The sequence below is a fragment of the Dendropsophus ebraccatus genome, chromosome 3, assembly GCF_027789765.1.
Source record: "Dendropsophus ebraccatus isolate aDenEbr1 chromosome 3, aDenEbr1.pat, whole genome shotgun sequence".
NCBI lineage: Eukaryota > Metazoa > Chordata > Amphibia > Anura > Hylidae > Dendropsophus > Dendropsophus ebraccatus.
The window spans coordinates 81,186,044-81,199,723 of NC_091456.1; the positions used below are offsets into that span (position 1 = coordinate 81,186,044).

Sequence of the window (13,680 nt, forward strand, 5' to 3'; positions counted from 1 at the left end):
AAGCCCGCTGCCTTGGGGTTATGTTCGACTCTGATCTGTCCTTTACTCCCCATATTCAATATTTTTCTTGTTCTTGTCACCTGCATCTGGAATCCCGCCGTGCTTAGTGTCCTGCTTTGAGTGAATGAGGGGGCGCGCGCGCGGCCGCTGCCGCCGCTCTCCGCTCGAATGTCATTTCTTTGAGCGGAGAGGGGATGAAGCGGACGCACGCGCGCCCTCTCATTCACTGAGCACATCGGGATTTCACGGTGGAGAGCTCTGTAGAGGAATTCCACCGTTCTTGCTCAGTGCGAACGGGGCCTTACTGTTGAATTAGCTAAAACTCTCATTGTCGCTCTGATTCATTCCCATCTTGACTATTTCAATTCCTTACTAGTCGGCCTTCCTTCCTCCAGTCCATTTTTAACGCAGCAGCTTGGCTGATCTCCCTATCCCGTCCCTCCGCAGCCACTGATTGGCTGAGCAGATGTCAGGATGCCAGGAGCCACGGAAGCAAGCCGGAGCACGGACTGGTAAAGTATTCACCGGGCCGCCACAGGTTAAGGGGGACGGCCCTTCACATACTCTCCTGCGAACATGTAAACCTATTGAACCCGACAGTGTTGGGAATCACATCAGATTTCGCTGTGGAACTTGCAGTGTGAAATCTGCTGTGATTCCGATGTGGTGAACCCAGCCTTGGTGTGCCTATGTCTTTATGACATACATTCTTTAGTGCTATTGTAGACTGTATTATTATGGTACTGTATGTCAGGAATTATGGTTATGGAAACTTTTACTGCTTATCCATGTTCATTTAGTTTGTCAAGTTGATAGTGATTTACATGTAGTACCTGCATAATGGTTTTGGAGCTGGACCATCCCCCGTTGGGTTGCATTCCTGAAAAAAGTGGTTGCAGAGTAAAGCTTCAGCTGCAGGTCGACAAAATGGGCTTACAGTTTTCAGTTCAGTCCAGGCTATTTGGGCAAGCATTTCCTGGCTTTCTTCTGGTTCAGCATTAGATGCATTGAAGAAAACCAAGGAGTCCTTTGTGAGCACTGCATTGCATATGTCTCCTCTGTAGCTGCTGCAGTAGCCTACATCACCTTTATAAAGCCTAAGAACAAAGAGGAAAACTTGTTATTCCCAGGAAAATAAATGAAAACCTCCTGGTACTCCATGGACAGTTATGGCTCTGTCTAAATGTCCAATGTTTCCCAGGTTATCTGAGCTCACAGAGAAGGCAGTTATGTTATTGATAGACATATTGAGCTGTGACTCTCTTTACAGGTCAGACTTCATGTGTTCAGTTTCTTTTTTTTCAACCAGCACTGAAGTCTGAAAAGCTGCCTTCAGGAGACTGGACCTGGATACAAGTAAATATATCTTTGTTTAACAGCATGATAAAAAAAATAAAATAAAAAATAATAAATGTAAGGCCCTATTCACACATCCTGTTCCTGTGCGCAATTGTGGATCCTCAGAAAAATAGGACCAATGTATATCAATGGACCCATACACACATCTGTGTTGTGTACTGGGCTGCAATTCGTTCCCCCCCCAAAAAAAGGACAGGCCCTAGTATCGACAGTAACTGACACACCCAATACAAGTCTATAGGGTCAGTATTTACGGATGCAATACAGATGCAATACGGATGAAAATTTGCGGATTGCTTACGGATTCAAAATTGCGGATTGGAAAATATACTGACGTGTGAATAGACCCTAAATTGCAAACTTGCTTTATTTATCTGTGGATTTAGATTTTGGTATAACAACAGGTACACTTTAATGTTACTGCTATACCAGGACCATATTTTCTCATCATACTGTGATTAAGTCATGAATAGAAATGCCCACCTCTGCACCTTTCACATAGTAGTCGTGCCCCCTCCAAAAAAATGAAGGTCATAGTGTATCCATTAGGTAATAGTGCAGCCTCAGAGAATATTAAATCTTATTCTTATCTCACCCTATTCCTATAATCAGTAAAGCTACTGAGGCCTTTTCTGGCCATTATCTTCAATGGCCCAGCACAAGCAGTGCTATGCAGTGATATCTTTTTCATGTTATGTGGTGGAGAGGAAGTAAATGTTTCTATGTGTCTTATTCCAAAATATAGTATAAAATCTTAAAATATTTTCATGTTCTGAAATTTCATCAGTGTAGTTTTTGTGAAAGTCTATGAGCTAAGACCCAGAACAAAGGGACAATGCCACTCATCAATACAGCACACCCCATTAGGACTGGTTGGGCTGCGATTTTCGTTCAAATTTTCGCAATAACGATCGCATTTGAGCGATAGTTGTTCCGTGTGAACACAGCAAACGATCAAGCAACGAGCGAGCAATCGTTCATTTTGATCTTTCAACATGTTCTCAAAACGTCGTTCGATAAAAATTTGCAGAATGCTTTGTGTAAACAGTCTTTTAAAGATCCCCCCTATGTGAAAGATGGGCTTAAGCGATCTTAAAAACGATCGCAATAACGAATTTTCTAACGCTTTTTCTAACGATTTATTCATCTAAACGCTGATCATTATAAAAACTAAATCGTTGCTTCAAAATCGTTAAACGATCGAATGGGCAAATTATCGCTCCGTGTAAATGCAGCATTAGAATGCCTAATATAAAAATTATAATGTTATACCCCTCTATAAAGGTTAAATTTAAGTCAGTATCTAATGATAAAACTAAAAATTACAAATTAAAATTTTGAATTTTGGTTCAGTTTCTTGCTTCTGAGAAGTCAGGGGAGGTAGGGGTTAATGCATCAATGTTATCTTCAAAGAAGTTAAGATGACGTGATAGAAGAGAAGAAAGTTCAGAAAAGCAGCAAAAGTGCACGTAGATTCCTATAGAATAGAGATTCAAGGTATGGATAAAGAGGTGTATTGTGAAGCTTCTGGACCTCATGACATGGGCCCAATCTGTCAAATATCACAGTATAGATAAATATATGCCAGGTAAATGTGCAATCTACTGGACCAGTCTACAATCTATAGACAACATTCATAAAAAGCGTAGGCTTTATATTCATTTATTTAAAAAAAATTAAGTCCTACCTCCATTCTTCAGGTAATAAACAATATCCAGTTGCAGGAAAATTCCATTTGGAGAAAAAAAAGTGAAGTTAGCAACATGTGAATGATTTTACATTAGTTCTAGGGGTCTTTTTGTGAACTTGAGAACATTGGGCAAAGGATGTAACAAATTACATTGGCTGATTTTGTTGTTTATTAAAGTAAATTTGACAGATGGTTTCAAATGGTTTAAATAATCACAGCTTAAGGTAGGGGTTAAAGTCAATTTGGGAACCTCCAAAATTAAAATTTTTTCATAAATGCAAATAAGCATGAGCTGCCCACAGGATGGGGGCAGTCATCTCAGGTGCCACCACTTCCATTGCCTCTTACTGATTGACTTCTTCCCCTGCATTTGATTGACAGCATTGTGATGCGTGCTGTAAGGTATGGAAATGTTGGGCAATGAGAGCGATCGGCCTCTTCCTGGCAGCGTTTGCATTTGCATTTATGGAAAAATGTAAATGGCTTGATTCAAAAGCACAAAGTTGCAGGTGTAAAGCTATGATGTGAAGGTGCTTTTAACCCCCATCTGAAGCTGTGTTTAGTTATACTATGTACATTATGTGCAACCGAAGAAGCACTAGCACATAACATTGTGACAACTTCATTAAATTAGCTTTTTTAAGCATTATATTACATCATAAATTGTGTAGTAATATAACAGTCTATAAAGTATAGTACGGTGCAAACTGCATACAATTTAAAAGAAAATATATAAATAATAATACACTGATAAATTAATATCAATTTGTCTTGGCACTATGCCAATGAGAACCACAGAGAGGGACCATGCTTCAACAGCACCAGTACCATCTAGTGGTCACGATTGGAATAGCTTTTCTGTTATCACTATGGGACGTCAGTTTTCTGCGGCCACTATTCATTGAATAGCGGACATAACCTACAAACATACACAAAGAACTGCAAATTACCAGTGTATGACATTGCCAGTATGTTCTGGGTATGTCAGCAACCTATCGATGGTATGCCAACCTAAAGTGCCTATCCTGGCAGCAGTCACATTGAGTATATTGCACTGTGCATAGTTTACTCACTTCCTGAACATATGCAATTATTTTGCAGTCTGCTGTACATTTTAGTCAAATCAACACATTTGTTCAGGAAATGCCAGTATGCCACAGTATATACTGACATACTTTTTTGACGGGGGATAAGCTCTTTTAACCTAATGCCCAACATTACCAGTGTAACACTTTTACTTTGGCAAAAAAGACAAATTTGGCCATCTCCACTAGAACACCACACTAGGCAGGAGCGCGTTGCTATTGCTGAAATTGCAAACACACAAAAACACAATAAAATGCAACAGCTCACCGCAAGATAAAGACCCAATACAGATATGAAAATAGCTAAAAGCAGCCCCCCAACTGCTAAAAATCTCCATAAAAATAATGAGGCTCTTTGTTACCATTTGCAAATAGTGCAAACCACCCCACCAACGATAAGGTGGCCTCATCCCGGGGTGGACTTACACTATACTACAGCCTCTCCATGGCATGTAATAAGCCTATGCTCTGGGCATGCAGGATCCATCTTATATCGGCAAATATAACACTGCGATTTTCATATCAGTATTGGGTCTGTATCTTGCCATTAGCAGTGAGCTGCACTTTTTTGTGTTTTTGTGTGCTTACTTTTACTCTGTCATACTCACTGGGTGCCAGAAAGATGACTTATCTATAGAGCCAGTAAGCTAGTGTCACACATACAGTTATAATAAAAAAAAGAAATATAAGTCATTAAACCCCCCTCCCCTTATACCACTCCTCTTTGCATCAATTTCTTGCTTTGGCTAAAAAATGCATGAAAAACTGCTTCAGAAACAGCATAAAATAGATCAATCATCTTTCTGGTACCCGTAAATATGACATCATAAGTGTTGCATAGAGGGATCTGGTCATTGGGTTCCAAGGGGCTGTTAGGACTACTATAACCTATGATCATTTGACTATATCAGGCTAGATATACATTAGACAATTATTTTTGGACAAACCTGATATGCTTATTGTTGCTGCAGCCTTTGCTGTTCCAAAGCTCCCACTATGTTTGTTATCTGCCATGCAAGTAAACAGGCCTGGTCTGGTTGCTACAATGTGCAACTTGGAGAAAATGACCCCATCCTTGATGTTTTCTTCAACAGATTCTGGTGAAACCTTGTAAAAGAATATGAGAACATTCAGCTTTTTATTTCACATGACTATTTGCAGACGAGCACTATATACAGAGTATGTGTAAGTAGAACAGGAGAAACAGAAGATGTAATTGTGGGTAATGCTCATATTCCTACTTTATATAAAAGGCTGTCGCCGTTATGTTTTATTGATATACACATTTATTTCCATATTAACTGCCATGTAGTATGTAGTACCTAGTATGCAGTACCCAGATGGGCTAGGAGTGACCTAGCAAGGTGGTGGTGGTGTGTGTGTGTGTGTGTGTGTGTGTGGGGGGGGGGGGGGGGGTCACAGGCATCTGGAGCCATGGTGACTACAGTGCATCTCACTGCAGCTGGAAAGTGTCGGGGAGAATCTATTGAATACATTGATCAAGGTTGCCCCACAGATGCTCAATTGGAGGCCAGGGTAAAACTTGGAAGTCTTGGTTCCGCTTTTCAAACCAATGACAGACATAACCATGTGACATGTCACACGGTCTTGCTGGAAGATATATTGAGTGTAATACTGCTACAGGAAAACTACTATGTTGTAATTACAAGCTAAAAGTAAGTGGTACTTTAAGATGAGGTGCCCATTTACTAACAAAGACTTGGACTGAGACAGTGCTGATCATTCTTTGTTCTGGGGCTTGTTGTGCAGAAAATTGGATGATTCGGAGTGGTGGGAAGTTTGGAGTTTAGTAGTCATGAGGGCTTGTGAAGGCATAGGGTAGATCAATAAGACGTGGCTAGAGTGACCCAGCTAGAGAAATCCCAATGATAGACAGGGCAGACTTTGGCAAATGGTAAATTTCACAATGTTTGTTTTGTACCTCAAACATTAGGAACATTATTGCAGAGTCACTTGCAAACTGGTCAGACCTTTAGGCTGGGTTCACACTATGTATATTTCAGTCAGTATTGTGGTCCTCATATTGCAACGAAAACCAGGAGTGGATTAAAAACACAGAAAGAATCTGTTCACACAATGTTGAAATTGAGTGGATGGCCGCCATTTAATGGCAAATATTTGCTGTTATTTTAAAACAACGGCTGTTATATTGAAATAATGGCAGTTATTTACTGTTATATGGCGGCCATCCACTCAATTTCACCATTGTGTGATCAGATCCTTTCTGTGTTTTTAATCTACTCCTGGTTTTGGAAGCAATATGAGGACCACAATACTGACTGAAATATAAGTAGTGAACCCAGCTCATAGTGGTTCAGCAGTCTGTAAGTTGTTAATATGTTTTAAGTTCTCCACAGTAAGCATTATATATCCTATTGTTCATATGGCTTCCCTGAACTGATCATAAACACATACAAAAAAGGAAATAAGCAAGATTAGGGCCAAAGAATCATTAAAATTTGCCTTTTGTATCATTCCACAGAGAACTCACTCTACAGAGCCACATTTCAGAAACTACTGTAGCTACTTTGCTAAAAAGTGTTGTGACAAGGGTCTGCTACATTTACAAAACTCCGTGTTTGTGTTACATTTGTAATAATATCTATGCATACTAATAAAAATAAGTGTATTAAGTAGTAAGCAGTTCAAGATGAAATGCCGTATACTCACAGCTTGTCCATTTTCAAACCACCTGATAGACGGGACTGGAATCCCTGAAGCCGTACACCTCAGAGACACTTCTGAACCAAATGTTACATTCTGCGATTCTGGAGCTTTTATGATCCTGGCAAGCACTATGAAGAAAGGATTGTTTCACAAGGTCACAACGGATGTATCTGCTTAGGTGTCATTCAGACATACATGATAATACTTCAAATCTGTTTTCACTTTTTCACAGCTAATAGTTAGATTTTTTAAGTTGATTGATTTTGAAAATAGTTTTATCATATACAGATCCATGCAGGAAAAAAGGAGCAGGGATGCAGAGGTGGCAGTTGTTCTGCAGAGCTGCTTTAATAAATCTTAGACAGGCAGTATAAGCTTACAATATACAGTCTACAAATGTTCCAGATGGCGAAAACATTAAATAAATAAGATGCACATGTGCACTAGAGATGATTGAACCTGCCGAGGTTCGGGTTCGTTTGAACCTGAATTCTCGGCTCCTGATTCCCGATGTCTGCCCGCTCCGTGAAGAGGGTGGATACAGCCGGGGGACCGCCTGGAAAAAACTGGGATACAGCCATAGCCATAGGCTGTATCCCAGTTTTCCAGGCGGTCCTTCGGCTGTATCCACCCTCTTTACGGAGGCTGCAGACAGTGGGAATCAGACGCTGAGAGTTCAGGTTCATACGAACCCGAACCTCGGCAGGTTCGCTCATCTCTAATGTGCACCAGCTTTCGTTGAAAATTTTGGTGCAAACTGCTTTTTTGGCATAAATTATAGTAAATTTGCCAGCATGTGGAAGGAATTTCATGCAAAAATCTTTTTAAAGGGGCTTACATAGCATATAGTGGTAAAACAATATACATTTTTATGAAAAGCAGGGCTAGCACAAATGTCAGAAAAACTTTTTAAAATGTCATTTTAAAATGGTCATAAACCTATAATAAGGGTGCGTTCACACATACATGATCCACAGCAGATTTGATGGCACAGATTTGATGCTGTGTTTAGTTATTTAGATCAAATCTGCTGCGGATCTGCTGCCGAAATCCTGCTGCGATACGGTATATGTGGAGCTACCCTTAAAGTATACTGCAGTGACATTTTTAGCAGCAGGGGAACATTGAGTTATATCAGACTTTAGAAACCACTTTCCCAGCAGCCTTCATCCCAATACGGTATAGATAGAAGTGCTGTCATTGCTGGTGATGAGATTTTCAGGAATATACAGTCAGTGTCTCTGAGCTAAAAGCCCAGGGAAACATCAATTGTTAAAGGTGCATTTTAGTGTCTGAGCTCATGATCCTATCGACCTGGTATTAGTAATAGATATACTATTAATACTATTTTCTTTGCAAGCACAATATTTAATATGTTACCTTTTCCCTGTATACACATTTGTATTGCTAACATTTTAATGTGATAAAAGAAAGGAGTGAGGTTATTCGTTTGCATACACATTAGAGATGAGCGAACCTGGAGCATGCTAGAGTCCATCTGAACCCGAACGATCAGCATTTGATTAGCGGGGGCTGCTGAAGTTGGATAAAGCTCTAAGGTTGTCTGGAAAACATGGATACAGCCGATGACTATATCCATGATTTCCACATAGCCTTAGGGCTTTATCCAACTTCAGCAGCCACCGCTAATCAAATGCCGAACGATTGGGTTTGGATGGACTCGAGCATGCTCCAGGTTCGCTCATCTCTAATACACATCACTGTAGCATATATGAGCTGAGCCCTCTGAAATTCTTCTATGACTTCACTTGGTTATATGTAAGTATCCAAAGTCATTTCCTGCAAGGCACATGAATAAAACATCTGGAGTGCTGTCATAATGAAAATCAGGCAATCTGAAAATCTACACCACTACTTTCCTGAAGAAAAATGTGCCTCCCTCTAAGTGCCAAGGGGAGGTGTGGGGGGATAAATAAATATATGATGATATATATCACCATAGACAGTAAGGCATCTGTTGGCTCTACATTTTTATTCTGCAGCAGTACAAGGTTCCCAAACATACAACCAATGTCACTAAAAGTTTCTTTTTGTGTAAAAAAGAACAAGGAGTCCTGGAAGTGATGATATGGTCCCCACAGAGGCCTGATCTCAACATCATTGAATCTGTCTGGCATTACATTACAATACATAAAGAGACAGAAGGAAGATGTGGTTATTTCTTCAAGATGTACGGAACAACCTCCTTTCTGAGTTCGTTCATAAACTGTGTGCAATTGTACTTAGCAGAAGGATGCCATTGGCAAGAGGTGGTCTCACCAAATATTGATCTGATTTTAATTTTTCTTCTGTTTATAAAATATGGGGAAGATTTATCAAACATGGTGTAAAATGAAACTGGCTCAATTGCTCCTAGTGACCAATCAGATTCCACCTTTCATTTCCCAGTCTGTAGGGAATGAAAGGTGGAATCTGATTGGTTGCTAGGGGCAACTGAGCCAGTTTCACTTAATACCATGTTTGATAAATCTCCTCCTATGTATTTTAATTGATATAATATTTGACATTCTTACTTTGTAGCATTTCTCTATATTTTTATATTCTATATTTTTTCCACATTAAAAAACGTATCTGACTATAAGATGCAACCCTAGTTTAACCCCTTAAGGACCAGGCCTGAATTGACCTTAAAGCAACTCTATACCCACAATCTGACCCCCCCCCCCCCAAACCACTTGTACCTTCGGTTAAGATCTGTCCTGGGGTCCGTTCGGCAGGTGATGCAGTTATTGTCCTAAAAAACAACTTTTAAACTTGCAGCCCCGTGCCCAAGGGGAGTATCTGTTCCCTAACTTTGCACACCCCCCTCCGTCCCTCCTCGCCACCCTCTTCATCATGCCACTGGAACATTTTCTCCTGTCTGAACATTGTACAAGTGCCTTAATGATCCAGCCCATGTGCCGTGCTGACACAGGTGGGGAATAGGAGACAATCTGCTTGGAGCATTCCTAATGATAAAGAGGGTGGTGGGGAGGAGGGACAGAGAGGTTGTGCCAGCCTAATGCATAGATATTCTAAGCCCCGGCCAGTTTAAAAGTTTTTTTTTTTAGGACAATAGCTGCATCACCTGCCAAACAAACCCCAGGACAGATCTTGGATTAAAAGCAGCTATCCGAAGGTACAAGCGATTAGGGGGGGGGGGGTCAGATTGTGGGTACAGAGTCGCTTTAAGGATCGGGCCAATTGTCACTTTTGCATTTTTTCTTTCATTTTTCCACCTACAGGGCCATGTGAGGGCTTTTTTTCCAGTACAGGAGTTAATTGTAATGGCATCTTTCAATCTGCCATAAAATGAATGATAGAACCCCCAAAATATCATTTATGGGGTGAATTTGGGTCAAAAAATGCGATTCCGCAAATTTTGGGGGGCTTCCATGTTTACGTACTGCACTTTATCTTTATTCTATAGGTCTGTCTGAACACAGCAATATGCATGTTTTCTAGGTTTTCTAACATTTTACTATTTTTATTACCAGTAAAACGTATTTTTTGCAAATAGGTATATTTAAAATGGCCTTATTGTGACTCTTATAGCGCTTTTATTTTTTCACCTACAGGGTTGTATGGGGCATAAATTTTTTCGCCATGATCTCTAGTTTTTATTAGTAACATTTTTTTCTAGATCAAACGTATTGACTGCTTTTTATGAAGGGGGGTGATTTTGACTTTTATTTGGGGAGGGGCTTTGGCCCTTTGAGAAAGTCTTGTGGTTAAGACGGAACGCGTGGGAATCATTAGACCCCGACATGGACTCCCTTCTATGGTGATATTCATCCTTTATGCTCGGGCCCTATTTGGCCACATTTACTCTCTGTTACTTCTTGTTTTGAATTTATTGATTACAGGTTTACATATACATTTACTACACACCGTATGTTAGGTTTTTGGTATAGCAGCCTGTAACATCATATGAGCCATTAAAGGGGTCAGTACACTTGTAGATGTCGGGGTACCTGCTGGGTCTGTGCTCACTTTGCACTGTTCCATGTGTGTGTTTTGTGTGTTTTAAATGATTTTATCTTGTATGTCTTGCACCTGTAGCTTCATATATTAATAAAGATTTCTACATTGTTTACATTTTGAGGACACAGTTCATTATTTCATATTTATTATTTTTTGTGGATGTGCCACTCTGTTATTTGTGGCATAGCTTTTCTTCTTTCTTCTAGTGTTATATTCATTCTTTATGCCATGCTGGGTAGAGCACCCTGTATTAGTTATTTATTCATTTGAGTAGTGCCTTGTTCTTCTTGTTTGATTAATGGGGGAGGAGCTTTAGGACATTTTTTAAAACTTGTATTGATATATATATATATTTTTTTTACACTTTTTTTACACTTTTTAAGTTTCCTTAGAGGACTTTTACATACATATATTATATTGAACACACTGATTACTGCTGTGCCGTAACATAGCAGGGATCAGTGTTATCTGCGATCTTTTGATAGAGCCTGCCTGTGGCAGCAGACTGAAGGCCTGACTGCACGGAGGAAGGTAAGAGACCTCTGGCAGTCAGGTCATGTGATCGGGACCCCCGCAGATCCCGACAGGTAAGTGAAAGGAGATGCTCCTATCACTTACACTTAAATGCAGCGGCGTGATCGCAGTATTTAAGGGGTTAATGGCGAGCATATGCGCAATTGCGGCGGCCCACCATTGAGAGTGAGGGCCAGGCTGCAGACAGCAGCCGGTCCTCACCGGCTATGGAGCGAGCTCAGCTCCTGAGCCTGCTCCATAGCCCGGGACCTCGGCAGGATCAAGGGCGGATTAACTTTACTATAGGCCCCGGGCTGTTCACCAAGCCTGGGTCCCCCCAACCCCACTGTAATTATGTCAGCATTAGCGTGGTGTTCATAGTACAGGATAGATAATGTCATGCTGCCCTGATTTGTGCAAAATTGTGGTAAAAAAGTAATGACTTATTGCAAATCATGGCAGAACTGTAGCCAGGAGACAATACACCACTAAGAGTATAAGTCTGTTTGGGTGGCCATGGGCCCCCCAGGAGCTCAGGGCCCCGGGCTACAGCCTGAAATGGACCTATTATAATCCACTACTGGGCAGGGTGTACATTTACGCCCTCCTGCGTTAAGGCCCAGGCAGCAGGTCGTAAATGTATGCCCACTATAGTTAAGGGGTTAAACAAGTAAAAACAGGAAAAAGAAAAAAAAAAAGTTCATGTTAATGAAAATTCCCTGGTGGTCTGAGGCAGTGAAGAAGTTTTTTTTTTTTTTTTTAAATGACACGCCTCTCCATGACAGTACATATACCCACACATACACAACATACGACCTCACTCTGCTACATCAAAATACACACACCCACACCCACCGTTGCTACATAAACACACCCACAGACACACACACAGTTCTACTACATCAATAGACACATACACCTCTGCCTCATCACCATACACAAACAGATCTGCTACATACAGACATACACACCTATACATAAACTGATACACACTGATTTCAAAATAGACTGTCCCTCCAGTATCTCCAGTGTGCACTCCTGAGAGTAATGTGACTAACCACATGACTGCGACATCATTAAAGGTCATGCAGAACCTTCAGCTCCCATTTTTGGTAAGTTGCTGTTGGGCTACTACAGGTAGGAAGCTGGAGATGATGCACATCACAGACAGATTCCTCTCCGACAGGGCACTTATTTCACATATTGGTGCCAGTCAGTCATTGGTGCCAAGCTATTAGTGGCAAAATATGGTATATGCATAAAAAAAAAATCTTAGAAAGGTAAAAGGGAATTCTGAATCGGGGTAGTCTTATCAAAGAGGCATAGTTTCCAACAGTTCAGGTTTTGCCGAGACTATCCCACTTTTAAGGAGAATGTCCCCACAAAACCATGTCCCAGAAAGCCCGTCCCTGTACTGCTGCACAAGTTTTTCACCTTCACTGATATGTAGAATGAGCAGGCATCGCCTGGGCCTGTTCACTTACATGGCATTTCTGGGCCCTGCAGAGATCACATGACCTCCCCTGTCTCCCTCACTAAAGGCCTGGACCCGGGGGCAGCGCCTGTGTGGGACTCACCTCCTCCCTGTCAGTAGAAGCAGGACAGAAAAGGAATCATCAGCAGAGTGTGTGAGTGAAGGAGGTGACTGGGGGTCTTGTTATGTAGTGTCAGGCTGTCAGGTCTGTGCTAACTTCTATACAGGATGCTTAGCAGGCCCATCCCAGATGGGTCCGTTGGAGCAGACACACACAGGAGCAGGAGGTTACACATACAGAAGCAGGAGGTGACACACATGCATACACACACAGGAGGTGACACACACGCACACACATGCATACACACACAGAAGGTGACACACACACAGGAGCAGGAGGTTACACACACGCATACACACAGAAGGTGACACACACACACACAGGAGCAGGAGGTGGCACACACACACACACACACACACACAAGGTGACACACACAGGAGCAGGAGGTGGCACACACACACACACACACACACACACACAGGAGGTTACACATGTATATACACACAGGAGCAAAAGGTTACACACAGGAGCAGGAGGTTACACACACACGCATACACACAGGAGGTGACACACACGCACACACATGCATACACACACACAAGGTGACACACACAGGAGCAGGAGGTGGCACACACACACACACACACACGAGGTGACACACGTATACACACACAGGAGCAGGAGGTTACACATACAGGAGCAGGAGGTGGCATACACACATACACACACACACAGGAGGTGACACACACACATACACACAGGAGGTGACACACACACAGGAGCTGACAGCCAGCAAGCTCCTCAGAAGGATACCTTGTAAGTTTTA

The 13,680-nt window shown here is 41.5% G+C and overlaps 1 protein-coding gene across 1 annotated transcript in view; it reads right to left on the reverse strand.

Annotated features, from left to right (window-relative positions):
• The window catches only part of MUSK (muscle associated receptor tyrosine kinase), a 125,503-nt gene that overhangs the window by 43,300 nt on the left and 68,523 nt on the right, over positions 1-13,680 (reverse strand). The window contains exons 6-9 of the mRNA XM_069964315.1: positions 6,826-6,950; positions 5,082-5,241; positions 3,047-3,053; positions 834-1,097 (exon numbers count right to left, since the gene is read on the reverse strand). Of these exons, the coding sequence (XP_069820416.1) occupies positions 834-1,097; positions 3,047-3,053; positions 5,082-5,241; positions 6,826-6,950 (556 nt within the window). The remainder of the gene's footprint in view (positions 1-833; positions 1,098-3,046; positions 3,054-5,081; positions 5,242-6,825; positions 6,951-13,680) is intronic.